Source organism: Megascapheus bottae, chromosome 10, assembly GCF_031878675.1.
Source record: "Megascapheus bottae isolate mThoBot1 chromosome 10, mThoBot2.hap1, whole genome shotgun sequence".
Taxonomy (NCBI): domain Eukaryota; kingdom Metazoa; phylum Chordata; class Mammalia; order Rodentia; family Geomyidae; genus Megascapheus; species Megascapheus bottae.
Window position 1 is genome coordinate 8,024,313 of NC_143518.1, and position 26,844 is coordinate 8,051,156.

The 26,844-nt window shown below is 46.4% G+C and overlaps 1 protein-coding gene across 1 annotated transcript in view; it reads right to left on the reverse strand.

Moving 5' to 3' along the window:
- Window positions 1-24,932, reverse strand: part of Obscn (obscurin, cytoskeletal calmodulin and titin-interacting RhoGEF) — a 140,420-nt gene extending 115,488 nt beyond the window's left edge. Inside the window, 11 exon segments of the mRNA XM_090340000.1 lie at window positions 1,852-2,127; window positions 6,754-7,029; window positions 11,728-12,003; window positions 16,378-16,653; window positions 17,643-17,918; window positions 19,105-19,386; window positions 19,867-20,133; window positions 20,734-21,042; window positions 21,438-21,698; window positions 22,248-22,517; window positions 23,951-24,932. Coding sequence (XP_090196126.1) covers window positions 1,852-2,127; window positions 6,754-7,029; window positions 11,728-12,003; window positions 16,378-16,653; window positions 17,643-17,918; window positions 19,105-19,386; window positions 19,867-20,133; window positions 20,734-21,042; window positions 21,438-21,698; window positions 22,248-22,517; window positions 23,951-24,932 — 3,751 coding nt within the window.
- Between the last annotated feature and the right edge of the window lie 1,912 nt (window positions 24,933-26,844).

Genomic DNA, 26,844 nt, shown 5'->3' on the forward strand with positions numbered 1-26,844 from the left:
ATACCTTGTAAAGAAAAGAGATATATTTAGCTCACAGTTTCAGAAATTCAAGGGGACAGCCCTGGCATAGGCCCAGCTCCGGTGAGAATGCTGTAGCAGGTGGCACCTCAATGACAAGAGCATGTATGGAAAAGAGACTCCAGAGGTACCAGACTTACTAAATGACAACCCACTGTCTTGGGAACTAACTTAATCCCATAAGAACTAATCTACCTCATTAATCTACTCAGGAGGTAGAGTTCCCATGATCTGGCTGTTTCCCATTTCGTAAATGTCCCCACTCCTCAAAACTACCACACTAGGGACTAAGCTCTAGCATATAATCCTCAATGGACACACATCCAAACCACAAAAGCCAAACAGAAAACCTCTGAAGACCAGAGGCTCTTCCAGTACCTCACATGACTGAAGAGACAAGAAGGCTGAAGGTTGGCTAAGAAGTCACAAAACACCCCAAGGCTCTGCAGGAATCTCTGGAGGACTACATTCAGGGTCACATTGCAATGTCTTTAGTCAAGAATCCCTTGAATGAGTCTAAGTACTTAGCTGTGTGGGGGGAGTGTAATTTTCAATACAAAGAATAGAATCCACAGACTCTATAAAAAAAGTATCAGATACAAATTTTAAACTTGAAAATGCAATAACTGAAACTAAATCCAATTTCAAAGAAATTAGAATGGTATTAAATGTAGTAGAACAAAAGATTGATGAATTAGAAGACAGGTCAAAAGGAAATATGCAAATTAAAGCAGAGAGAAAAAGAATTATGAAGCAGAAAAAAGAGATATATAATAATACAGGTGAGAAAATATGAGAAAGTCTAACAACATAATAGTCCTAAACGAAGATAAAAAGTATTATGAAGCAGAAAAAGGGATATATAATAATACAGGTGAGAAGAATATGAGAAAGTTTAACAACATAATAATCCTAAAAGAGGAGAGAGAAGACAGAAGACACAAAATCCATGACTGTCCACAACTAATAAAAAGTCATAATCCCAACAACTCAAGATACTCTAGTCTCCAGCCAGAATAAAAAATGAAGCAAAGCACACAAAGTCAACACGGTAGCACTGCTGAAAAACAATCATTGGGAAAAAAAAAGTTAAAAGCAACAAGATGAAGAAAAGACATGTGAGTCTTAAAGGAACCATCACAAGTTAACAGTTGGTATTTCAAAAGAAAATATAAAGTTATAGCGATAATGGAGTTAAGACCCTAAAATGTTGGGGAACAAAATAGCTGCTAAGCTGTAATTATATTTCCAGAGAAAATAGCACCTGATATTAAAAGTGAGATGAACATGTTTTCAAGAAAGCAGAAATCAAGAGTGTATGGAGAGTAACAGAACTGCTAAAATTAATGCTGAAGCCATATCACTCCATATAGAAAAGGAGGAATGGGAAGAGGGAGGGAAAGGAGACAGGGGAAAGGGGAGAGAGAGGAGGAGGAAGAGGAAGAGGTGACAACATTGGAGCCAATTCTTAGCTGCCTCTGCAACTTTCAGACTGAACAAAATCTTGGCAGGTTACCAAAAGTTAAGTAAAAAGACTAGAAGCACTTTACAAAACTCAGGTAATTCAAAAATTAACTGCCTAATAGTTACCCTAAGGGAAAAAAATTAAATCTCAAGAAACCAGGGGCCGGGAGTTTGGCCTAGTGGTAGAATGCTTGATTAGCATGCACAAAGACTCAGGTTCCACTCCTTGGTACATACATAGAAAAAGCCACAAGTGGTGCTGTGGCTTAAGTGGATGAGCCCTAGCCTTGAGGAAAGCCCAAGGATAGTGTTTAGGCCCTAAGTTCAACCCCAGGACTGGCAAAAAAAAAAAAATCTCAAGAAACTCACCTGTGACATCCAGACGGAAGGAGACCTTCTTGCCCCCGGCCTCACAGCTGTACTCCCCAGCATCCGCCTTGCCCGCCTGCTGCACCACCAGCCTCCTTGTGCAGCCCGATGCCTCCACGCGCACCTTCGAGCTCGAGCTCAGCTTCTTTCCATCCTTGTGCCAGGTCACTTGTGTCTGTGCCTGGGCCAGCTCACAGCTCAGTGTGGCACTGGCCCCCACCTCAGCCTTCACCTCACTGTGTGCAGGCTGCTCTTTGGCAAACACCACTTTGGGCTCTGAACACAAAGAGGAGAAACAGGGATGATTAGTTGCTAGAAGTGAAGGGTGGCCCATATTCTTGAACTCCAATTTCTGGGGCTTTTCAATGTATTTGTTACTTTAGGTTAAATTTTCTTCTTAGGGCAGCAAGCTTTTGTGAATAGCAATCTTTGAATGCACCATCTGAAAAATATTCTTATTCCATCTTCACGTCTGAATGACTCTAGCTGGGTAGGAATTTGAGGGTGATGTCTTTCACAGTCCTGGGGATCTATGCCACCATTTTTCTCTGCTCCTGGCTGGTGCTGCAGGAAGATCATTGCTGTTCTGCAACTTCCTTCTCTCTGACAATTAAAATTGCCCTGGGCGTTTTGCCTCCTACAATTTGCTAAATATGGATAGCTGGGAATTTTTTTCCTTGTGCTTCCTATATGTCATCTGAAACTTGAATTTTAGGAGTAATAACTTTCATTTCTAAAAATCCTCTGAATGGGGTCAGGAGCATGGCCCAGGGGTCGAGTGCTTGCCTAGCATGCACAAAGCCCTGGGTTCATTCCTAGGTACTGCATAGACACAAAAAGCCAAAAGTGGTGCTGTGGCTCAAGTAGTAGAGTGCTAGCCATGAGAAAACCCAAGGACAGTGTCCAGGCCCTGAGTTCAAGCCCCAGTACTGGCAAAAAAAATTATCCTCTGAGGACCGGGAGTTTGTCCTAGTGGTAGAGTGCTTGCTTAGCATGCAGGAAGACCCAGGTTCAATTCCTCGGTACTACATACATAGAAAAAAAAATAGAAGTGGTGCTGAGGCTCAAGTGGTAGAGCTCTACCTGTGTAAGGCCAAGGACGGTGCTCAGGCCCTGAGCTCAGGCCCAGAATTGGCAAAAAAAAAAAAAAAAAAATCCTCTGAATGCATCTCTTTTCTTGCTACAACTTCCTTTTTCTCACTAAGTTCCCGAGAAATTCTGGTTTTAATTATTTTTAATGACACTCTTTTCACTGATTTATTTTGTGTTTCAAAATAGTTCATTGATATTTTAGTATCTGATTTATATTAGCATGCAGTGGGTACATTAATGTATTTTAAATGTATTAGTAGATACATGTTTTTAATTTTTTCTCAGCTTTAAATTACAATATAACTCATACCAATTCCTATAAATAGGTTTGGGATAAAATTTCAGGGTTGAAAGGGTACTGAGATCAACTTATATGCAAACCACTGAAGTAGACCCCCCCACACACACACAGAGGGCTCAGGCAGATATTAGTGATGATATTTCTGGGGCATAGAAGGATGTGGAATTCCTGAGCAGTCACCTACAGACCTGAGCAGCCCAGGAATGCTTACCTCAGCCCCTCTCTCTGCCTAGCCCTGTGAGGAGCCCTCTGACCCCCAGGTTTCAGGGCAGTTATTTTTAGCCAGCAAACCCTTTCTGTGGCATTCTTCTGATATATCCTCAGGGACCCAGGATTTCAGAGGGGGTGTTGCTTTTCATTTTTAATTGCCACACAAAAACCATTATCTTGAAATACATACATTGAAGAATTACTAAATGGAGCTAGTTAACATATATATTTCCAGCTGAGTGCTGGTGGCTCACACCTGTAATGCTAGCTGCTCAGGAGGCTGGGATCTGAAGATTGTGGTTCAAAGTCAGCCCGGGCAGAAAAGTCCTCATGAGACTCTTTAATCACTCAAAAATGACAAGTGGCACTGTGGCTCCAAGTGGTAGTACACCACCCTTGAGCCAAAGAGCTCAGGGACAGAGCCCCTGAGCTCAAGCCCCACAACCAACCAAAAACAAAAACAAAAATCAAAACAAAAACAAAAAGCCATATGTATTTCCTCACACACTTATTTTTTTCACATACTTATTTTCTTGAGGTAAAAATATTCAGTCTACTCGATGATTTTCAAAATCATGTTATTAGATATAGTTGCCATAGTATACAAAATATCTCTTGAGTTTATTTACTCTATCTTAATTGAAATTTTATAAACTGACAAATCTCTCTTCTACCTCCCTTCTTCTCAGCCTCTGTTAACCACCATTCTATCTCAATCTCTATGAAGTTGACATTTTCAACAGGACTTATCTTGCCTAACATGAAATAAGTTATAAGAGGACATGAAGGAAAGAACTCACTGAAAGTAATGGCTATTGCATTTGTTGTATCTTTCACATACTAGGCCTTTGACAAAAAATAAAATTCTCATCAATACCATCCCCCCAAAAAATGGGTGAAATCATGCAGCATTTATCTGCCTGTACCTGTTTTATTTCAGTTAACATAGGGATCTCCAGTTCTATCCATATTGGCACAAATGACAATCTCATTTCTCATTTATGGCAAAGTAGGATTGCATTGTATAGATCAAAAATTCATATTTAATAATAAATTTACAAAACAATTGTACATCTTATAGACTAAAAGTATCTCTGACATTTTCAAGAAATAAACCCAAAAACATCCCATGTTCATGAACTGGAAGATTTAGAGTTAAAACAAAAATACCCTTCAAGATGGTATACATAGGGCGGGGAGTTTGGCCTAGCGGTTAAAGTGCTTGCCTAGCATGCATGAAGACCTAGGTTCGATTCCTCGGTACCACATACATAGAAAAAAGCTGGAAGTGGTGCTGAGGCTCAAGCGGTAGAGCTCTAGCCTTGAGAAAGTCCAAGTACAGTGCTCAGGCCCTGAGCTCAAGCCCAGGACTGGCAAAAAAAAAAAAAAAGATGGTATACATATTCAATGTAAACTCTATGCAAATTCCATTTGACTTTTATAAAATTTGAGAAATTATCTTAAATTTTTCTTGTGGAAATTTAGGGAATCTTAAGGACCAGAAGAATTGTATGATTGTGTGTGTGTGTGTGTGTGTGTGTGTGTGTGCATACATGAGCACGTGTGTCAATACTGACCCTGGATGCTGTCCCTGAACTTCTTTCTTCAAGGTTAGTGCTCTATCACTTGAACTTCCCAACTTTTGGTGATTAATTAGAGAACAGAACCTTTGCTGCCTAGCTAGCTTCGAACCACAATCCTCAGACCTCAGCCATCTGAGTAGCTAGGATTACAAGCATGAATCACCAGGACCCAGACAAAGGAATCATTTTTAAAGAGGAAAAACATGGAGGAGTTCCACTTTACAGCTTCAAAACTTACTACAAAGGTATAGCAATCAAGGAAACTAGACCCTTATCTCATGCCTTGCCCAAAAATCAACTCAAAATAGATCAAAGACCTAGATGTTAGACTTGAAATTTTATGAGACTGATAGAGGAAAGCACGTAGGAAACACATTAAAATAGCAGGAAATACTTTAAATTATCAGTACCAGTATTGATAGTTTTTGATGTGACCCCAAAACACAGGAAACAAACACAAAATTGACAAATGTGTTGGAGGTGGCTCACTCTGTAGCCCTAGCTACTTGTGAGGTTGAGGTCAGTAGTCTGAGGCCCGTGGAACAAACAGCCTGTGAGATATATCACAACCATTGTGTCATGCACCTGTCATCCCAGTATCAAATAGGCTGGCCCAGGGAAAAAGACTCTATCTCAAAAATAACTTGAGCAAAAAGGGCTGGAAGAGAGGCCCAAGTGGTGAAGCACCTACCTAGCAAGTCCAAACTACCAAAGAAAAAAAAGCAAAACTAGGCTAGGTGTGGTAATGCAAACCTGTAATCCCAGTCCTAGAGAGGCTAATTCATGATCATGAGCGTGAGGCCAGCCTGGACTATAAAGTAAGGTTTTTGTCTAAAAAAAAACAACAAAAAAATATGCAGGAAATAAGTGCAGATGATAATAGGGACAAAAAGTAAGTTTTATGTATACAGTACTGAGAATTTGACCCAGAATCTCACATAGACTAGTCTATACCTCCAGCACATTATGAAACAAAGTCTCAGTAAGTAGCCTAGAATGGCCTGAAACTTGCCATCTTGCCAAGTTAAACTTGTGAGTAACTAAGATTACAGATGTACAACATGGCACTCTACTGAAAAACGTTTTTATGTTTGTTAGCCTGATTAAATCAATTCACATTATATACACTTATCAAACACATTATATTCCATGAACATATGTGATCATGTGCTGTAATTGTTAATATTCTTTTTATTGATGTTCAACAGTAAAAAGACAACCCCATTTTTAAAAGTAGGTAGAAGACATGCCTTAATTCTGAACTTAATTCTGAAGAAAATAAAAAGTCAAGCAGCAAATGACAAAATAGTCAATACAGTAGTTATTAGGGAAATGCACATCAAAATCACAACACAATACACTTCCTATCTTCTGAAATGGCCAACACTACAAGAAGGAACAGGCCCGCAGGCTAAGCACAGTTCCTCCTACCAGAGCCATCTCAGCTGAAACATCAGACATAAGAAAAAGACAGAGTTGGATCCCTAGCCCCAATGATGTCTACAGAACAAAAATGAGCTGCCTCTACTACCATCCAGTCATTTCCCCATGTAATACTGAGAAGGAAGTCAGTTGTCCTTTAGGACTCTGTATTTGGGGATGCATTGTTAGTTAGCATTACATAACTAGCGGATATGAGTCCTGAGAAATTACCCTTTCCCAGTACACACTTCGTCAAGCCCCATTCCCATGATGTTAAATGCCTGGTCAACTGACCTTCAATATCCAAGCAGAAAGAGACCTTCTGGCCCCCGGCCTCACAGCTGTACTCCCCGGCATCCGCCTTGCCCACCTGCTGCACCACCAGCCTCCTCGTGCAGCCCGACGCCTCCATGCGCACTTTCGAGCCCGAGCTCAGCTTCTTCCCATCCTTGTACCAGGTCACCTCTGTCTGAGCCTGGGCCAGCTCGCAGCTCAGTGTGGCACTGGACCCCAGCTCAGCCTTCACCTCATTACGTGCCTGCTGCTCCTTGGCAAACATTACCTTAGGCTCTGAGGAAAGACAAGGATGAATGCACTGGTGAAACTTATCTTCCTAGACCACAAAGGTAATTTTTTGTTTCAGCATTTATCTAAAGATATAAAGCAATAATGCTGACTTAACTTCATTAGAGATTGCTGAAAACACAAGATCATGGTTTACCAACTAAGACAGTTTTTCCAGTCAAACTTCCTCACCCTTAGTGGAGAAGAAATCTGCACATTGAACGCTTGCCCACTATGCCACACTTCCAACCTAGTTAGAAAATATACTACTACCCAGATACTACCTAGTCTTACATTAACTCTAAGAAATCTGAGAGATTAATATCTCCAATTAACCAATGAAAAGCAGAGTAATGCTGTGACTCAAGTAGTAAAGCACCAACTTTGAGTAAAAGTGCTAGGCAAGCGCATGAGGCCCTGAATTCAAGCACAACGCCCCCACCTAAAGGGAATGATTAGTAAAATTAAAGAGTAGAATATCAGCAACTCACATCTCTAAGCCTAGCTTACCCACCAGGCTGAGATCTGAACATTGTGATTCAAAGCTAGCCTGGAAAGGAAAATATGAAAGACTTATGTCCAATTAACAACAAGAAAGCTGGAATAGGAAGTGTGGTTCAAGTGGTAGAATGCCAGCTGTGAGCTGGGTACCAGTGGCTCACGCCTGTAATCCTAGCTACTCAGGAGGCTGAGAACTGATAACAGCAGTTCAAAACCAGCCCAGGCATGAAAGTCTGTGTGACTCTTATCTCTAATTAACTACCAGAAAACTAAAAGTGGTAGATCAATAATCTTGAGACACCAGATAACTGGACGTTCAGAGACAGCAAGCAGCCAGGCCCAGAGTTCAAGCCCTGCAACTGACAAGAAGAAAGGAGGAGGAGGAGGAGGAGGAGGAGGAGGAGGAGGAGGAGGAGGAGGAGGAGGAGGAGGAGGAGGAGGAAGAGGAGGAGGAGGAGGAGGAGAAGTAGTCCAGCTGTGAGTAAAAAGGAGTTAGAGTAAGAGGCCCTGAGTTCAAGTCCCATTACCACACACACACACACACACACACACACTAAATTAAAGAGGAGATGCATAAACAAATGGAAAAATTCACAGAACCTACAAAGAAGTAACTGAGCTCAAAGACAACTCAAACAGCTGAATGAAATAAAGAGGACAATGAATTTGAAGGAAGAATTCAAGAAAGATACAGGAGCTTGAAAAAATGAAGTTGAGGGGTCTGAGGATATATCTCTACTCATACCTATCAAGTACAAGATGCTGCATTCAAACTCTAGCACCACCAAAAAAGAAAAAGTAAAATTGAAATCTTGAAAATAAGCAGCTCAATAGCCAAAATTATTTTTAACTCAATACAAAGCCTCGCTAACAGAACAAGTTGGAAATAGAGTAAAAAGGCAAAAGGATAAAGTAGAGGGATTAAATCAATCTGTCAAAGACATTGAAACTACTATGAAAATAAATGGATTATGAAAGATCTTCCAGGCACCGTCACAAGACCAAACTTATGAGTCATGAGTATAGAAAAAGAAAAAGGATATACAAACTAGATGAGCATAAATAAGCTAATCAATAAAGTAATTACAGAAAACATACCCATGCCGGAGAAAGAGAGGGTCAAAACAGACAAAACAAACAAATATCCATATATATATGATAATTAATAAAATACTAAATATGCAGAAGGAATTAACAGTAAAAGCTGCAAAAGAGAAATGACAAGCCAATGAAAAGTCCATTGGAATAACAGCAGACATCTAAACACAAACTTCAAATTCAAAGAGGTCATAGAAGGATAGCATCCAAGCCCCTAAAAATAATAATTACATTAATGTACCCAGCAAAGCTTCCCTTCGTGAGGGGAAAATAAAATCTTTCCATAAAAAAACAAAAGCTGAAAAAAATTCATGACCACAAAGCAGAACCACTGAAGATACTTCAAGGAATTTCACATACAGAAAAGGAAAACAAATGAAAATAGGAATGCACAGGAACGAATGAACTCCACTAGATGAGTAAAGTAGCAAAGTAGGAATAGGTAAGAAGTAAATATAAGAACAAAACAAGCTGGGCTCATGCTTGTAATCCTATCTACCCAGGAGGCTGAAATTTGTGGATCAAGGTTCAAAGCCAGCCCAGGCACAAAAGGACCTGAAACTCTTATCTCCAATTAACCTCTAGAAAATGGAATGTGGGGCTTGGCTCAAGGTCAGAGTGGTAGCCCTGAGCTGAATTGCTCAGGGACATTACCCAGTCCAAGTTCAAGCCCCATGACCCACAAAAAGAAAAACAGGAAATATGACCTATTTTTCTATACTAACACCAATGTTAATAGCTTAAACTATCTAATCAAAGCCATGCCTAGCATGCATGAAGCTCTGGGTTCAATTCCTTGGTACCACATTCACAGAAAAAGCCAAAAGTGGCACTGTGGCTCAAGTGGTAGAGCACTAGCCTTAAGAAAATTCAAGGACAGTGCCCAGGCCTTGAGTGCAAGCCCTAGCACTGGCAAAAACAAAAAGCAAAAGCAAAAAAAAAAGACATAGAATGCCAAATTCAACTAAAGAGCAAGATGCAATTATTTGTGGCCTACAAAGAGACAAAACCTGATTCAAAAAGACAAGCAAATTTAGGGTGCAATGATAAGGAAAAACTTCCAAGAAAATGTATCTGAAAGAAAACAGGACAAAACAGGTTTTAAAGTAAATTACTCAGAAGAAACAAAAAGATCCTTCATATTAATAAAGGGGAACATTCATCAAGAAGAAATAATAATTGTTAATATACGCACACCAAATGTCACATCAAAATTCACTAAACACAAATATTTATGGACCTAATAAGTACTGATAGATCACAGCTCAATAATAACAAAAGACTTTAATCCTCGACAACAGATATATCATGAAAACAAAAAGGTCAAAAGAAAGCTCAAAAAAAAAAAAGACATGGGACTTGAATTCCCACAACTTTAAAGAGCTTCATAATCATGGGTAAGCTATTTGATTTTCTCTGCATTTTTTCATTATATAAAGGAATTACCATCACAATCACAATTAAATACTTGTATTAAATGTAAAAAAAGAAATCTCAGAAATAAATGGTGTTATAGACCAAAGGAACTTAATATTCATTTCCAGTGCATTTCATTCTGCACCTATAGAATTTCTCCAAAATATAACAAATTCTAGAACATGAAGCACATCTCAGCAAATACAAGCAAGTTGAAAAAACTCTCTCCATGCTACCAGGCAATAACAGAATAAAATTAGAATTCAACATCAAAATTACTACAGAAAATATTCAAACACATGGAGACTGAACCACACATTATTTAGTGATGAGTAGGTCACTGAAAAAATAAGGATGGCAAAAGAAAGCTTCTAATGAAAATAAAAGCATAGTAGAGATGTGATTCAATGGTAAAATGCCAGCCTTGAGTGAAGAATCCAAGAGAGAGCACAAAGCCCTGAGTTTGAGCCCCAGTTCTGGCACACACACACACACACACACACACACACACACACACGCGCGCGCGCACACACACAAAGTAAATAAAATATAGAAGCTTTAGACTACAACAAAGACAGTGCTAAGAGGAAAGTACAGTCCAATGAAGCCGACACATAAAAAGAGAGAGACCTCAAATAAATAGTCTAATGTACCTTACATTATTAGAAAAAAAAACAAGAAAAGCAAAACTCCAAATAAACAGACTGAAAAAAGTAAAAAATATTAATAATAAGATTAACAAGCTAGACATTGCACTGGTAGCTCACACCTGTATTCCTAAATACTCAAGAGGCTGAAATCTGAGGACCATGGTTCAAACCCAGCTAAGGCAAAAAAGTGTCCGTGAGACTCCAATTAACCACTCAAAAACCAGAAGTGGAGGTGTGGTAGAGCAGTAGCCTTTACCAAAAGAATACAGGGTCAGTGCCTAAGCACTGAGCTCAAGCTTCACAATAACAACAACAACAACAAAAAAAGTTCAACAAAATGAAGACTAAAGACGTATACAAAGAATCAACAAAACATAAAAGCTGTTCTTTGAAAAAGAAAACCAATACATACAAATAAAATTCAGAGAATCATGAAGGAAGTCTTTAGTCTTTGAAAACATATATTCAAAGAGCCTGGAAATCTAGAATAAATGGTACATTTCTAGGTATAGTTAACTGTCTAAAACTGACCCAAAGAGAAACAAACTACTTAAGCAGACCTATAAAAAGCCAAAACACACACTAGAGAAAAGATAGCCTTTGAATTTTATTTGTATTTGTTGCGATTTTTCCTTTTTTATCCATTTGTGTCTTTCCCTCTTCTATTGGTCTGACAACTGGGAAAGAGAATAGATGAGATTAATCTGAGTAAATTATCTACACAAATTAATTACCATGAGACCTCTTCAAACAATTATACATGCTGAAAGAAGAAAAAACTTAAGGAAATGAAAGAGCTGTGTTATGGACTGGGTTAGGAATAAAGCACAGTACTACCAAAAGGAAATAGCACTGAAGATGCAAAGGCCCTTCAATTCGCATCCTTCCCATTCCTGCACATACAACCAAGCCTTTTATAACAAAACACAACTGTGCAAGGTAAGATATTCCCGGTAACATAAAGCAACATCACTAATACCTACAAAGTTATTAGTGTCGTAATGTGCACTAAAGGAAACAGTATCTGCAAAGAACATACCTGTGACATCCAGGCGGAAGGAGACCTTCTGGCCCCCGGCCTCACAGCTGTACTCCCCAGCATCCGCCTTGCCTGCCTGCTGCACCACCAGCCTCCTTGTGCAGCCCGACGCCTCTACACGCACCTTCGAGCTCGAGCTCAGCTTCTTCCCATCCTTGTACCAGGTCACCTCTGTCTGTGCCTGGGCCAGCTCACAGCTCAGTGTGGCACTGGCCCCTGCCTCAGCCTTCACCTCACTGCGCGCTGGCTGTTCCTTGGCAAATACCGCCTTAGGTTCTGGACAGAGATAGGATATGTGTATCAGGTGAGATATTCTAGACCACAGAAATTCAAGTGTCAAACTCAGGGGTGATCTGTTAGGGGCCAGAGGACCATAGGCCTATCATCTAGAAACTGAATCTTCAGCGCTTGATGCAAATTTGAGCAAGAAAAGGAAATGTATGCTGGAATCTGATAGCACTGAGAAATGTTTCTTCTTTTTCCTTTTCCTCCTTCTCCTTCTCCTCCTCCTCTTCCTCCTCTTCTTTTTCTTCCTCCTCCTCCTCCTCCTCTGTGTGTGTGTGTGTGTGTGTGTGTGTGTGTGTGTATGCACACACACACTGAGGCTTGAAACCAGGGCCTGGGCAGTATCTTATAACTTCTTCCCTCAAGACTGGAGCTATACCAGATGAGCCATAGCTCCACCTCCAGCTTTTTGCTGGATAATTGGAAAGAAGAACCTCATGGTCTGGCTTCAAAGCACAATTCTCAGGTCTCAACCTCCTGAACGGCTAGGATCACAACTGTGTGCCATAGGCACCCCACTGAGGATTGGTTTCTGAAGAGTTATCAGAAAAGTAGAGCAGGTCACAACTTTGTGCAAAAGAGTGCCACCAAGGGTCCATGTCCTTCTGTAAATGAAAGCCACTGGTACTCTTGAGATGGGACATGCATCGGAGACCTCACAATCAGACCCCTCTTAGGTTCACAAAACCAAAGAAACACCATCCAAACAGACCTGGGCTAGCTGCTTCTCATGGTTTACATCTCTTCCCTGCGCCTGCGTGCATTGTTCCATGCAGGAAGAGGAGAGTTCACGGGGCACAAAAAATTGTCCTTCATTTCTCTTAGGTAGGAGAAAACACACAGCAAGTGATAGTGATAGTGCACAACTCAATATGAGCCTGGCAGTTGAGCTCATTCCTACAACCCATGCTCCATCCCTCAAAGCGAGTGGCTCGCCCGCTCAAAAGCAGCCTCTTCTCATTCCTGATCCTGAGTCTTGTCTTTGGACTTGAGATAGCCAGAATCCTACAGGATGGTACTGATCTCCTCAACTACTAAATGAACTCAAAAGCCAGCTTAAGATATACAAGCATGAAAGCTAGCAATGAAAATCACAAACATGCAAAAATAGTGAATTTTTTGTTTGTTTTTTGCCAGTCCTGGGGGCTTGAACTCGGGGCCTGGGCACCGTCCTTGAGCACTTTTGCTCAAGGATAGAGCTCTGCCATTTGAGCCACAGCACCACTTCCAGCTTTTTCTGTGTATGTGGTACTGAGGAATTGAAACCAGGGCTTCATGCAGGGTAGGGAAGCACTCTATTACTAGGCCACACTTGCAGCCTAGTTAATGCTTAAATTATATTACACCAAGAAGCATCAGTCTGCCAGCTACCAATTGCTCACACCTTTAATCCTAGCTACTCAGAAGGATGAGATCTGAGGATCATAGTTCAGAACCAGACTGGGCCAACAAATCCATGATACTCTTATCTCCAAATGAATAGGAAAATGCTGGAACTCAAGTGGTAGAGTTCTAGCTATGAGCAGAAAAAAAAACTGAACGAGAGAAAGAAGCCCTAAGTTCAAGTTCCAGTGCTGGCACAAAAATAAATAATAAACATATTTTTAAAAACCTATCCTTCATCCAGAAACAAGAACATACTAAATCCACTAGCACAGCAATGTTTATTGCAGCACTATTTACCATAGCAAAGATATGGAACCAACCCAGATGCCCCTCAGTTGATGAGTGGATCAACAAGATGTAGTATTTGTACACAATGGAATTCTATGCTGCTGTCAGAAAGAATGACATTGCCCCATTTGTTAGGAAATGGAAAGACTTAGAAAAAATCATATTAAGTGAAGTAAGCCAGACTCAAAGGAACATAGGCTCAATGGTTTCCCTCATTTGTCATAATCAGTAGAAACCTTGGGCAGAGATTTACAATAGAACAAAATCTAGATACTTAAGGCCATATACAACGATGCTAAATGGAAGGACCTCCAGGATATAGAAACAAAAGCCATATAATGAGTGATTGTTGTCTTTAATGTACTATGTTATCTCTCATCTCTTTTGCTGTCCCTTGGTTATTTCATATTGTTACAATATTTCACCTAGTTATCTGATATATTGTATATATGCATATTTGGTTATTTGAAATTTCATAGGGAAGGGGGGAAAACAAGACGAGGGGCAGGGGTGGGGGTAGGGAAATGGGGACCAAGACATGAGAAAGGGTATCAATGTATGTGAAGTAATGCACTTTCTATCTGGTGAATATAATGTAACCCATCTATTAATTACAATAAAAAATATATGAGAAAAAAATAAAATAAAAACCTATCCTGCCTAGCTCTGCAAAACTTCCAAGTTGAAAGTCTTTGTGTTTGGAACATGCACAGGCTGTTGCTCAGTGGGAGATGTAAAGGTAAAGCACTTGGATAGGATGCACCAAGCCCTGAGTTTCATCCCCAGCACTATGAAAAGAAGGGGGAGGAGAAGGAGGGAGAAAAGGAGGGAGGGATCAAAATAAAAACAATACAACAACAACAACAAAAATAAAACCACCATTAACATCACTGTCCAGCACCCACCCCGCAAGGTGAACCAGTCCTGAGTCCTGGGACTTCAGATACTTGTCCCCTCTGTGCATCAGCTTCCTCATCTCTAAAACAGAGTGAGGACAGAGGCTAGCAACATACAAACACAGTATTCCCAAGGAAATGTAGGTACAAAATAAGTGGTACCTGCTGTTTGTTTGACATGCTGCTATTAAGCGGTATCATGCCTACAAAGTCACCTTTGTTCATCTGCTATCGAAGGCCCTTCCTCACTCTCCATGCTGTGTGCTACTTCAAAGAACGAACAGGTTGGGGTAGGAGTGTGGCTTAGTGGTAGAGTGCTTGCCTAGCATACATGAAGCCCTGGGTTCCATTCCTCAGTACCACATGCACAGAAAAAGCCAGAAGAGGTGCTGTGGCCTCAAGTGGTAGAGTGCTAGACTTGAGAAAGCCCAAGGACAGTGCTCGGGCTCTGAGTTCAGGCCCCAGGACTGGCAAAAAAAAAACAAAACAGGTCAACATTGAACAAGCCATTCTTCTGTCATGTGCTTCTGTTCATCTTGAATTTCATTATTACAAACACTTGAGTTTGATGGTTCTTTGTTAGTGTTTCCAGAGCAGTAAGATTAGTCAAAATCAGGGTCCACAATGACCTGCAGAAGCCCCTTCTATTTTACATTCATCATCTCTGGGATAAGAAGAATGTTCTCAGGTTTTCCTCCAGCAAATTCTCTCCTTAGCCTGTCTATTTAGCCACAAAACCAAAGGGCACTTCCCTACTCGCCCACAGAGTGTATGGAAGTGGACTTCTTTCATCCCCTTGACCAACTGGCACTCCAGGAAACACAGAGCACCGATGGGCACCACAGGGCCACAGAGGTCAGTGCCCCACAGAGGCTGACAAAAGCCCATGATGCAGTCTGCCTACCAAGCTGTGGCTGGAGCTTGAGATTAGCACCAATGAATATTTTTATACCACAGCAAGTGGTCCAAGCAGAACATAACCACCAGGGTGGGTCGTCAGTGACCAGCACCTTCTGGAAGATGTCAAAACTAATGAGATATGGCCCAGCCACTCTGAATCACTGAAGCAACATATGCTGAAAGTACCAATAACCAGAGAGAGTTCACTGGGGGAGGGGTGTAAAGGACATGTGGCTTGGGAATAGGGTGCAATAAGATAATAGCTTTGACAGAGACAACTCATTTCTCACTCAAGGAACCACACAGGATAGGCTGAATGATTGGGAAGACATAGCCCACACAGTACAACCAAATAGACCCTCACAGTCAGAGGCATGTTGAAAAATCTCACCCCAGGAGTTTTATGAACCCCAGAAGGGCCAGTCAGGTCATCTAACAGCATTGTCAAGCAAGTGAGAGCTAGTTCCACATGAGAGGAAGGCTCAGAGTTTGGTCGGCCAGGCCCTTCTTGGGAAGCAAGAGCAGAGTGTGTCTTACCCTCCTCGACTAGGGAGAAGACAAAGGGCCATTTGGGCTAGAATAACCCCAAAGGACCAAAGATTCTGAGTGGTCATTGACAACTGTGGTGCATCACACTAAGAATACAACTTTAGTAACCTACAAATGAAGAGCAAAGCCACAATTCCATTCAAACTCTCCATCAAGTCAGCAGAAAGTGCACCAATCCAACAAACACAGCCGAATTCTTCCTCACCATACATCGGGAATACTAATTGCTACCACAACCAATTACGATAGAAAATAGACTCTTTTGTGACAGACTATATCCAGGATAGATGATGATATCAGACAGTGTCACCTAGAAAGGTGCCATCCACATCACCAGAGAACTTACCTGTGACATCCAGGTGGAAGGAGACCTTCTGGCCCCCGGCCTCACAGCTGTACTCCCCAGCATCTGTCTTGCCTGCCTGCTGCACCACCAGCCTCCTCGTGCAGCCCGATGCCTCCACGCGCACCTTCGAGCTCGAGCTCAGCTTCTTCCCATCCTTGTACCAGGTCACCTCCGTCTGTGCCTGGGTCAGCTCACAGCTCAGTGTGGCACTAGACCCCGCCTCAGCCTTCACCTCATTTCGTGCCAGTTGTTCCTTGGCAAATACCACCTTGAGTTCTGGGGACAGAGGAGAGGGTGAGAGACTATAGATCAGACTCAAACCTTCCTCCCAGCCTGGGATTCACCTGAGCCCAGTGATGGCCTAGGCGGGACTGGCCCTGATTAGCAGAACATGACACGTCACTATATAAGAGTCTAAGCTGTCCCCGCTGCATGCTCAATAGCTCAGTATAGAGATGCTGTCCTCATCATAGCCCTAGGCACTCACCACTTACTGCACTCAAGCACTTACTGGCAAAGTAGCTATTAGAGTCCAGGAGGTCACGAAATCCAGGCCTTCCTCCTTATAACATTATTTGATCTTTATAGATGGAACCCTCACATCCCCTTCCCCAGATCCCCCAAGACCCCAGGCCATCAATGGCTCCCCACCTCTTTCCCACCAATCAGGGGTGACATCAGGACAGAAAGAGATGGGAGAGATGACTATCTCCAGCACTAACCAGCAGTACATATCTTTCTTGGCCAAGGGAACAGAGATGAAGCAAGAAACTAGAATGCCAGACCTTGCCAGGAGGTGAGAAGCACCTGGACTGTTTCCTTTCCCAGAGTTAGAGGCACAGTGGAGGAGGCAGATACAAACCAATGGACTTGTGAGGACACCACAGGCCCAACCAAGGGTTTGCAGAAGTCTGGGGCAAGCATAATGAGCCCTGTGCCTTCCAGACTCAGTCTTCAGTCAATGTATCCCACAATCATCACCCTACAAAGAGCTCATTAGATCAAACTATATCCGAAACCCACCTGTGGGATCAATTCCCAGTGTTCACAATAGGAGTGCCACCAAGGTCAGCTCCACCCATCAGCCTTCTCTGTTCTCATGACAATGGCACAGGCCAGGACCATGTGTGGAGCGTGGATGCTGAGGCTCAAGGACAATGAAGACACTGTGGCCTCACAGTGGCCTAAACTGCTTGGGTTTTCCTTCGTTTCATACCTGTCACTGAAGGCCCCTCCTTCCCATTCAACCCAATCTTCACACCCACCTGTGACATCCAGGCGGAAGGAGACCTTCTGGCCCCCGGCCTCACAGCTGTACTCCCCGGCATCCTCCTTGCCCACCTGCTGCACCACCAGCCTCCTCGTGCAGCCCGAAGCCTCCATGCGCACTTTCGGGCCCGAGCTCAGCTTCTTCCCATCCTTGTACCAGGTCACCTCTGTCTGAGCCTGGGCCAGCTCGCAGCTCAGTGTGGCACTGGCCCCCGCCTCAGCCTTCACCTCCCTTTTTGCCAGCTGCTCCTTGGCAAACACCAACTTAGGCTCTGAGAACACAGAGGGAGGAACACAGTAAAATGGCCCATGCAAGTGAAGTCTATTTAACATGTTCTGGTTCCTAGGCCACCCCAAATCCTTCCACGGGGTTCCTCCAAGGTCCAACAGATCTAATGTGGCTCTCTCGAAATTTTGGAGCTTCAATGCCTGCCCTGAAGTCTTCTGGGCAATAGCACATAAGCAGGACAGGCATTCCAGAAACTGCCATGACACCCTTGCCAGATGTAAGGAATATTCTCTCACATTTCCTCATCTCCTACGCATACCTCTACATGATACTATCTACAAAATGGAAGAAGCTTAGACTCAAGTCCATATCCCCAACAGGCTCCAGCAGATACTAACTAATGTCCATGCTCTGTTGGTGAAGGTGTGTTGTTCATGGGTGTAATGTCATCATACTGACTGTAGACAAGTTTTCCATTTTGTGCCTGGCAGATGGAACCCTCCTGTCCTCAGGCCTGTGAGCTGAAGCCATGTTCCCTGAAGAATACTCCCTCACCAAGCCCTGTGGGGATTGCTCTTCAACTCCCAGAAAACATGTCTGAGCCCTGGAACTCTAGAAAGACCACAGATTTGGCCAAACTCACGTAGGTTTACATCTTAACCATTATACTATATTCAAACATTATATACCTCCTCTCTACCTGAGTTTCCTCAACTTTCAAAGGAAAAGAAAGGCTTTTTTCCCTGACCCTGAGCCAGCTGCAAACATGCAGTACACAGGAAGAGTCTCAGCACTATAAAATAATGTGGTTGCACAGATGAGACACAAACAGATGTTCAGAGGAATAAAAAGAATGGACAGAAATCAATAAAAAATTCTCTTAAAGATGGTTAAAACTGACTTCGTGTTCAGTGTCCCTCAATTTAGCTATTGTCCAATTTTCTTTACTACACTTAGATAGTTTGTCTATCTAAACATTAGTTTAACTATTCCCTGTCCAACTGTTCACTGAAAAACATGGATCTAGAAAGTCACTATGCTTTGCTGGATACAGACAGACCTGCTCTCCACCTTTCAAGAGCCCAGACACACAAACACCCTCACAGGAACTCCCCAGCTAGAAGTCCAGGGTCCTCACCCAGATGGCAGGAGGAGATGCCTTGTCCTGCCTGGAGACTGAGGCCAATACTGAACCTAAAATCCCCTTTTCCCGTGCCCATAGCTCTTACCTTGAACCAATAACTGGTAGGTAATATGGCTTCCTCGACTAATGCACTCATAGAGGCCAGCGTCATCGTGCACCACATCTCGTACCAACAGTGCCCGCTGTCCAGCTGATGCCTGAACCTCATACTTGGGGCCTGGAGGCAGCACCCGGCCATCTTTCAGCCAGGTCACAGCAGCAGCCTGATCTGACAGCTCAGCCAGTAGCTGTGCCTCCTCGTGCAGTCGGGCCAGCACCTCCCGGGCAGCTGAGGCTGGTGGCTTGTTTGTGGTCAGTCCTGGGGCAGCTGCAGGCCCAAGGTGGTGAGACACAAGAGGTAGAGAGGGACCACAGATAGACAGAAGGGGTGATAGGCAATGGAGAAGACAAAGACAGAGATGGAGGGTAAAAAACAAAAAGGTATGGAGACCCCAAGAAGAAAGGAGAGATCCCAGGGGAGAGAGGAAGGGGAAAGAAACAAAACATCCCGAAAGCAAAGGAGAATGGAGAACCACATAAGAAAGAAACAGATATGGAAAGATGGGCATGAGAAAAGATGGTGTGAAGAGACAGAAAAGGAGGAGAAAAAGAGAGATGAGGATCCCACCACAGAGCCCCTGGTCCACCCACACCCTGCCCAACCATACCAGGCAGCCTGGGTGAGCTGCCTCGGGCACCCTGCCATCCTCCCCTTTATCCTTCTGTTGGAGGGCTGATCCTCTCCCAAGACTCCCACCAGATCTCCACCCTCTTCTAGAGAAAAGGGAGCTCCGGGTCTCAGGCCTACCTCGAACCTCCATTCGGATGCTGCTTTCAATGCCATCAGCCACAAACTTAAGTTGTGCCCCATGCAGGCTGGCTGGCACCTCTCGGATGGTCAGCGTGTGCCGGGTACGGTCATGGCGGATCACGTACATGCTGCTGGCCTTCAGGGCGTTCCCATCCAGGAACCATTCACCAGAAGAGGCCACTGTGAGGTCCACGGAGAAGGTGACCTCACCACCCTCCACTGCTTCCAGGGCCTTCAGAGGCGTCCTCACAGCCAGCTGGGGGACTGCAAGGTGGGTGGCATTAAGAAGAGCTAGGGGCCAGGAGTTTGGCCTAGTGGTAGAGTGCTTGCCTAGCATGCACGAAGACCCAGGTTTGATTCTTCTGTACCACATGCATAGAAAAAGCCGCAAGTGGTGCTGTGGCTCAAGTTTTAGAGCTCTTAACTTGAGGAAGCCCAAGAACAGTGTCAGACCCTGAGTTCAAACCCCAGGACTGGCAAAAAAAAAGAGCTCAGGCCAGGACATGGGGCAATCTCTGCCCTTTCTGTCTCTTCCTACAGAGGCTGAACTCCAAATATCCCCTGCTCCCAAAAGCCCACCAGCATGCACACAATGACCATGAGCACCAGTCAGGCACATGACAGATTGGGAGGAGTTACAGCCCCCTGAAAGAATCCCAGCTTCCCAAACACCCCTCCTGGGTGAGGCAGCCGAAGCCTTATTCAACCCCTACTGCTAGAGACAGTTTCTGAGGAACTTGAGTCCTGCCTGAAAATCCCCATCTTTCTGAGAAGGCCCCAGTGCCCCAGCTTCCTAAAGAGTCTCCATAAGATCATTGCCTCACAGGAGGCTGGGCCATGGCATTACTAAGTGATCCTACTCACCCAGGTGGATGGTCCCTGGAAACTCAAGGTGGGGACTCTGACCAAAGTTGTTGACGGCTGACACTCGGAACTGGAAGTCCCCCTCTTCAGCCACACCAGCGACAGTAAACTCTAACAGGGCTATCCATTCCGCCTCGTGGCATCGACTCCAGGCATAAGCACCAAGCCGCCTTTTCTCCACCAGATAACCATTGATGGTGACAGGACGGTCCCCCTGGGGTGGTGGGGACCAGCTGAGGGTCACAGAACTCTCTGTCCTGGCCTTCACCACAGGGTCAGCAGGGGGATACAAGGGTGGTCTTCTGGGGGCTGGATGGTGGATAGATGGAGATCACCAAGAGAAAGAATGGGTAGAAATCACTGAGAGTTCCCTCCCAAGCCTTAGGTCTCTAGAGACGGGCAGAAAGTGACTCACAAAACCTCTTCCCTCCTGGAGATACTGCTCTAGTAGCATCAGAGACACTGTGGGCTCAGTATCCCCCGCCCCAGATCTATAGACACTTGGTTGTTGTGGAGATCCCCCAGCTTGGGAAGAGGAGTTCCGAGAGAGTGAGGTTACTATATTTTCCCACTGCCCTCCCTGCTGCAGGTTGAAGCCCAGAGCATTCAAAGGACAAGGGCTGATGCCAGCCTTACACAATGGACTGAGGCAGTAGAGCCATAGGGAAAAGATGTCATTTAAAAACTGTTTGCCAGACCCTTACCAGACACACAGAACTGGGTAGATGTTCTGCAGTCACCAGCCACAAAGGCTACCTCACCAACATCCTCCAAGCTGCACTGGAAGATGGTCAGTGTGTGGCAAGTGCCTTCTGAGGTAATGGCCACACGGCCCCCAGCCACCATCTCTTCTTGGTTTCGGAGCCAATGGACAGGACCCTCTGGGACTGCCAGCTCCACCCAAAATACAGCTGTGTCCCCAGCACGCACAGCTGTCTTCCGAGGTAGCTTTCGGGTCAAGTTCCCTGGGAGGAGAGACCCCAGAGATGGTCAGATTGGTCTCACACGCATCCCTTACAGCTCCTCCCTGGTGCCATCTCCAGGTGCCTGTCCTGCGCTCCCATCAGCATCTTCCCAAGCCTGTCCTCTTCTGCCCATCTCCTGTATGTGGTCCTTGCCAGCCTCCCCTCGCTCCAGCTAGCCCCCATCCGTCCCCAGTCTCCCTGACCCAGCCTTCACAGGCCTGTTTCCCAAGTTCCCAGGCCCCTCCTCATCCCTCCCCACTCTCACTGCACCACCCCTCCCTCACTTATATCCACCCTTCACTCATTCCCACCTGCTCTCTCCCACCCTGTTTCCACTCAGCCCACCCCATAACGCCTGACTTCCACTCCCCACACATACTGAAGCCCATCCCCACCCTCTACCTGACCCCTCCACCCTACCTCCGCTCACCTGGGCCCTTCTCCACATCTCCTGGCACCTTCTGCTGGCCCCATCCTTGCCCCTTAGGTGTGCTGTCCACCTATCTTCCCTAGGCCCGCCTGGCCGCCCCGCTCCCGCCCCTGGCTTGCCTTGGACTGAGAGCTCTGCCACGGTGCGGCTGCCCTCGGTGGTCTCGCAGATGTACACAGCGTCGTCATCCGCGGAGACGTTGTGCACTGTCAGCCGGCGCTCGGTGCCCTCCTCCTCGATGCCATACTTGGCGCTTGCCCACAGCCGTGTCTCCTCCTTGAACCACGCAGCTTCCGTGGCCGGCTGAGCCACCTCGCAGAGGAACGTGGCAGACTCTTTCTCCCACACCTCCAGGTCCTGCAGCCGCTTCTTGAAGGGCACAGCAGGCTCTGCGGGGGACAGGGGAGTGAGAGGGCTGGGGGAGAGGGCACAGGATCTTCCGCAGGGCAAAAAGAACCAATAGGGCTGGGCGTGGACACAACTAAGAGGGCCTGGGGTTGGAGGTGAAGAGGAGGAGGTATGAGGCAGGAGGGGACAAAAGAGAGGGAAGGATATCCTTCCTTGGGGGGGGGTGAGGAGGGGAGACCTAAGCTGGGAGGGAGAGGTGGGAGGAGGTGGGAGAGGGTGATGGGGGCATAGGGCTTTGAGAGTGTGATGGCAAAGGGCCCAGAGGAAAGAGAATAGAAATTCAAGTAGAAAGCTGGACACAGTGGCTCACATCTGTAATCCTAGCAACTTGGAAGGCTAAGATCTGAGGACTGTAGTTCGAAGCCAGCCTGGGCAGGAAAATCCATGAGACTCCTATGTCCAATTAACCACCCAAAAAAGTGGAGCTGTGGCTCAAAAAGTAGAGTACTAAACTTGAGCACAAAAGTTCAGGGACAAGGCCCAGGTTCTAAATTCAAGTCCAGACAACACAGAGAAAGAAAAGGAAAGAAAAAGAAATGGAAAGGAAAGGAAAGAGAGACAGACACAGAAACAAAGAAAGGAGGGAGAAAGGAAAAAGAAAAACTACGTTTGGTACAGTGAGAGAAGAATAGGGCAGGGCACCTGGAGTGTAGGAGAGTAGTGGAGAGGGTAGAGGGGAAGCCTGCAGAGCAGAGGAGGGGGTGAGAGAGGGGTGATGATGAGGGGCCAGTGGCATAGCCTACTGGTAGAGTGCTCACCTAGCATGCACAAAGCCCTAGTTCAATTTCCCCATACCACATACTCCGAAAAAGCCAGAAGTGGTACTGTAGCTCAACTGGCAGACCACTAGCCTTGCGCAAACGTGTTCAAAAAAAAAGAAAAAGAAAAAAGGGAAAGAAAGGAAGGAAGGAAGGAAGGAAGGAAGGAAGGAAGGAAGGAAAGAAAAGAAAGGAAAAGAAAAGAAGGAAACACAAGAATGAGGTTGAGGCCGGAAGTGTGGACAAGTGGTAGAGTGCTTGCCTAGCATGCACAGAGACCCGGTGTTCAATTCCTTGGTACCACATACATAGAAAAAACCAAGTGTGGTACTGTGGCTCAAGTGCTGGGGCTCTAGCCTTGAGAAAACCCAAGGACAGTGCTCGGGCCCTGAGTTCAAAGCCCAGGACTGACCAAAAAGGGGAAAAAAAAATGATGTCGAGTGGCACCCAAACAAGACAGCCCGAGGGCCACTGCCCTGTGCATTTTGTGGAACACAGACCCCTGACGGGCAAGAGCCGCTCAACCTTCCGCTCTGGATGCCCCGCCGCTCGCGGTGGTGGCCCAGGACCAAGGAGCCTGGAGAGCGTCCAGGGCTCAAGGCGGAGCCCACAGCTGCTTTGCCGAGTCACCGCGCGCCCCTCGCCCTGCGGCTCACCTCGCACGACCACCAGCACGGAGCTGTAGGTCTGGCCCACCAAGTTGGATGCTGTGCAGGTGTAGAGACCGCGGTCCGATTGCTTGCAGAATAAGATCTTCAGCACAAAGTTCTCTTGCTCATCCTCGTACACCACGTGTCGCCGACCCTCGGTCACCAGCTGCCCGTCCTTCTTCCACACCGTCTCAGGCTTGGGCTCGCCGGTCACGTAGCAGCTGAGGCGTGCATGCTTGCCCTCGGTCACCGTGCAGGTGCGCGTGCCGGCGCCGGGTGGAGAGGGCGGGACGCCCTCGGCGCGCATGGCCTCGCGCCGCCGCTGCAGGTGCGCCAGGAGCGCGGCCGTGGAGGTCCCGGGGGGACCGGCGGCCTCAGCCTCGGGGTCCACCACCAGCGCCGCGGCGGCGCTGGCCTCACCCAGCCGGTTCTCCGCGCGCACCTCGTAGGTACCACCATCGTGCGGCCGAGCGGACTGAATGCGCAGCGCGCTGGCCTCTCCCGCCTCCTCCACGCGCACTCGGGGGGCGTCGGGGGCGCCCAGGCGCCGCCCGTCTTTGGACCAGGTGACAGCCGGCTGGGGCGAGCCCTGCACGCGGCAGCGGAAGGTGGCGTCGGCGCCTTCGCGCACGCGGATGGAGGTGGGTCGCAGCAGAAAGTGGGGCGCCTGCTCCGCACAGGCCGCCTCGGCGTCCACCTGCAGGCCCACGGCCGCGAAAGCCTCGCCGATGGCGTTCCTCGCGCGACACACGTACTGCCCGCTGTCGCCCAGAGCCAGGTCCAGGATGGTGAGACGGTACATGTCGCCGTCCTGAGCCAGTCGGAAGCGCGCGCCGGCCTCCACCGGCTGCCTGTCTTTCTCCCAGCTGACATGGGGGATGGGGTTGCCCACTATCTGGCAACTCAGCGTGGCATCTTTGCCCACGGACACCACGAAAGCCTTGGGCCTTGTCAGGAAGCGGGGCGCGCCGCTGAAGGAGTGCTCCATGGCGGTGGCGGAGGTATCGGCGGTGTATCTGCTCGTTGGAAGTGACCACAGCGTTGGGGTGAGCCACTCGCCTGTGCCCCACCAACCAGCCCACCCCCTTATGGACTCCTGTCCACACAGCCCAGTTTGACACAGAGTGGACGACTCCACAGGTGCTTTCTTCCTAGCAGGCCTCGTCTCTTTCCCCTCCACCACGCATCACTAATGGGCACCTGGAGCCAGCACTGCAAACCTCTCCATTCCTGGCCTTTTGGAGTCTGACATTTCAATAAACTCTTCTAGCTGAGGATAGCACCCACCCACACACCCACGTCAGCCTCTCCACCCAAGGAAAATTCCTCTTGAGACCCAATCTTAGTACCCTCCACCAGCGAAGCGTGCCTCCTGCCAAAGAGCGGTCCTGCTGTTTAACTCCCCCTCCTATCCCACTTGTAACTCCCAGTGCAGGTCTACAGGTGAACCATTCCGCCTGTAGTGCCCTGCCTCCTGCCACACACAATGTTGCCACCAGGGGACTGAAACTCTTTTTTGGCTAAATATTTGCCATGCAGAGATGGAGATATGTTGAGCCCGCCAGGACTGAGGTTCATAGTGGGAAGCCATCGTTTTCATGTCTGTTATATACTCTATTATATACCATAGGTCAGGGGTTCTCTACCCTGGCCTGCCCTTCTCTGTGTCTCTCTCAAGGTATGTCCATGTTATCTTTCTCCTCCTTGCCCAGATCCCCCTCTCCCAACAAGAAGGTAACCCTGCCTGCAGCTACTCTAGATCAGAGTAGGCCTCACCTTTTCTACAGGATACCTCCTCTCCCCTCGTCCCCCAGAGAGTATGTTCTTCATTAACCAGCCAGAAAGGAAAGGCAATCTCTAACCACAGGGGCTCCTCCTAGTCCATATGGCTGGCATCAGAACTCACTCTGGTCACCTACCCATCCCTGCCCTCCACCTACTGCTCTGCCTCCCTCCAGGGCCTAGGCTAGTAGGAGCAGGGAGGGGTGGGTACAGAGCTCACAGTCAGTGATGTGAGTGAGAAGGACACCTAGAGGATCCTGGTAGCCTAGAGCTTGGCAAAGTCTCAGCCTAGGAAGAGCTAGAGCTCAAGACTAAGACTGGCTGGGCCTAGATAGCCTAGGGTGACTTGATCCTCAATTCTCAGCCTTGGCCCTGCTAGCTATGTCCCCTGCTGGGATGGGATTGCATGTCCCTGTCTTGCAAAGGCTCTATATGGCCCCTGCTCACCCAGAGCTGAGCTCCAGCCAGCTCCCGTTAAAATGGGGTGAGATGAGACTGTCTGCCTGCATTGAGTCTTATGTAAGGATGCCGGGCACCACAGCCTGGCAAAGCATACTTTAACTCCCTCCACTCCTGTGCAGACATGCTCACTCCAGTGAAAAGAGGCTTGCACCACATCACCCTGTATCTCCCCTTACTCTGTTAGCCCACTGGAGCACTCAGTCTCTGGGCATGAGCTGCCCACTGTGGGATGAGTGGAGTCCATGTTCAGGGGGCCCTCCAGCTCTCAGTCCTATGATTCAGGTATCTAATCCCCTAATCCCCTAATCCCCTTCCAGGAGGCTGAGCCTGGACCAGGCTATGTTTTACTCACTGGTTTGCTGACTCACTGTACATTCAGCACCCCTGTCCTCCAAGCACAACACACAGTCCATGGCCAGACTACATCTCTCTGTGCTCCAGGAGAACTCAGACAGGGGCTACCTGCAGCACAGATCAGGGCTCAAGACTCCTGGGCTTTCAGCATTTGCTTCATGGAAGGGTGCTTTGAGATCATCTATCCAGGAGCACTGAGCTCTGAGGTCTTTCTAGCACTCCCAAAATGACAGCATCAGTCTATGAGGTCCTCAAAGCAGGACAGGACATCTTTCTACTTTAACTCTTTTCTTCCTCTATCA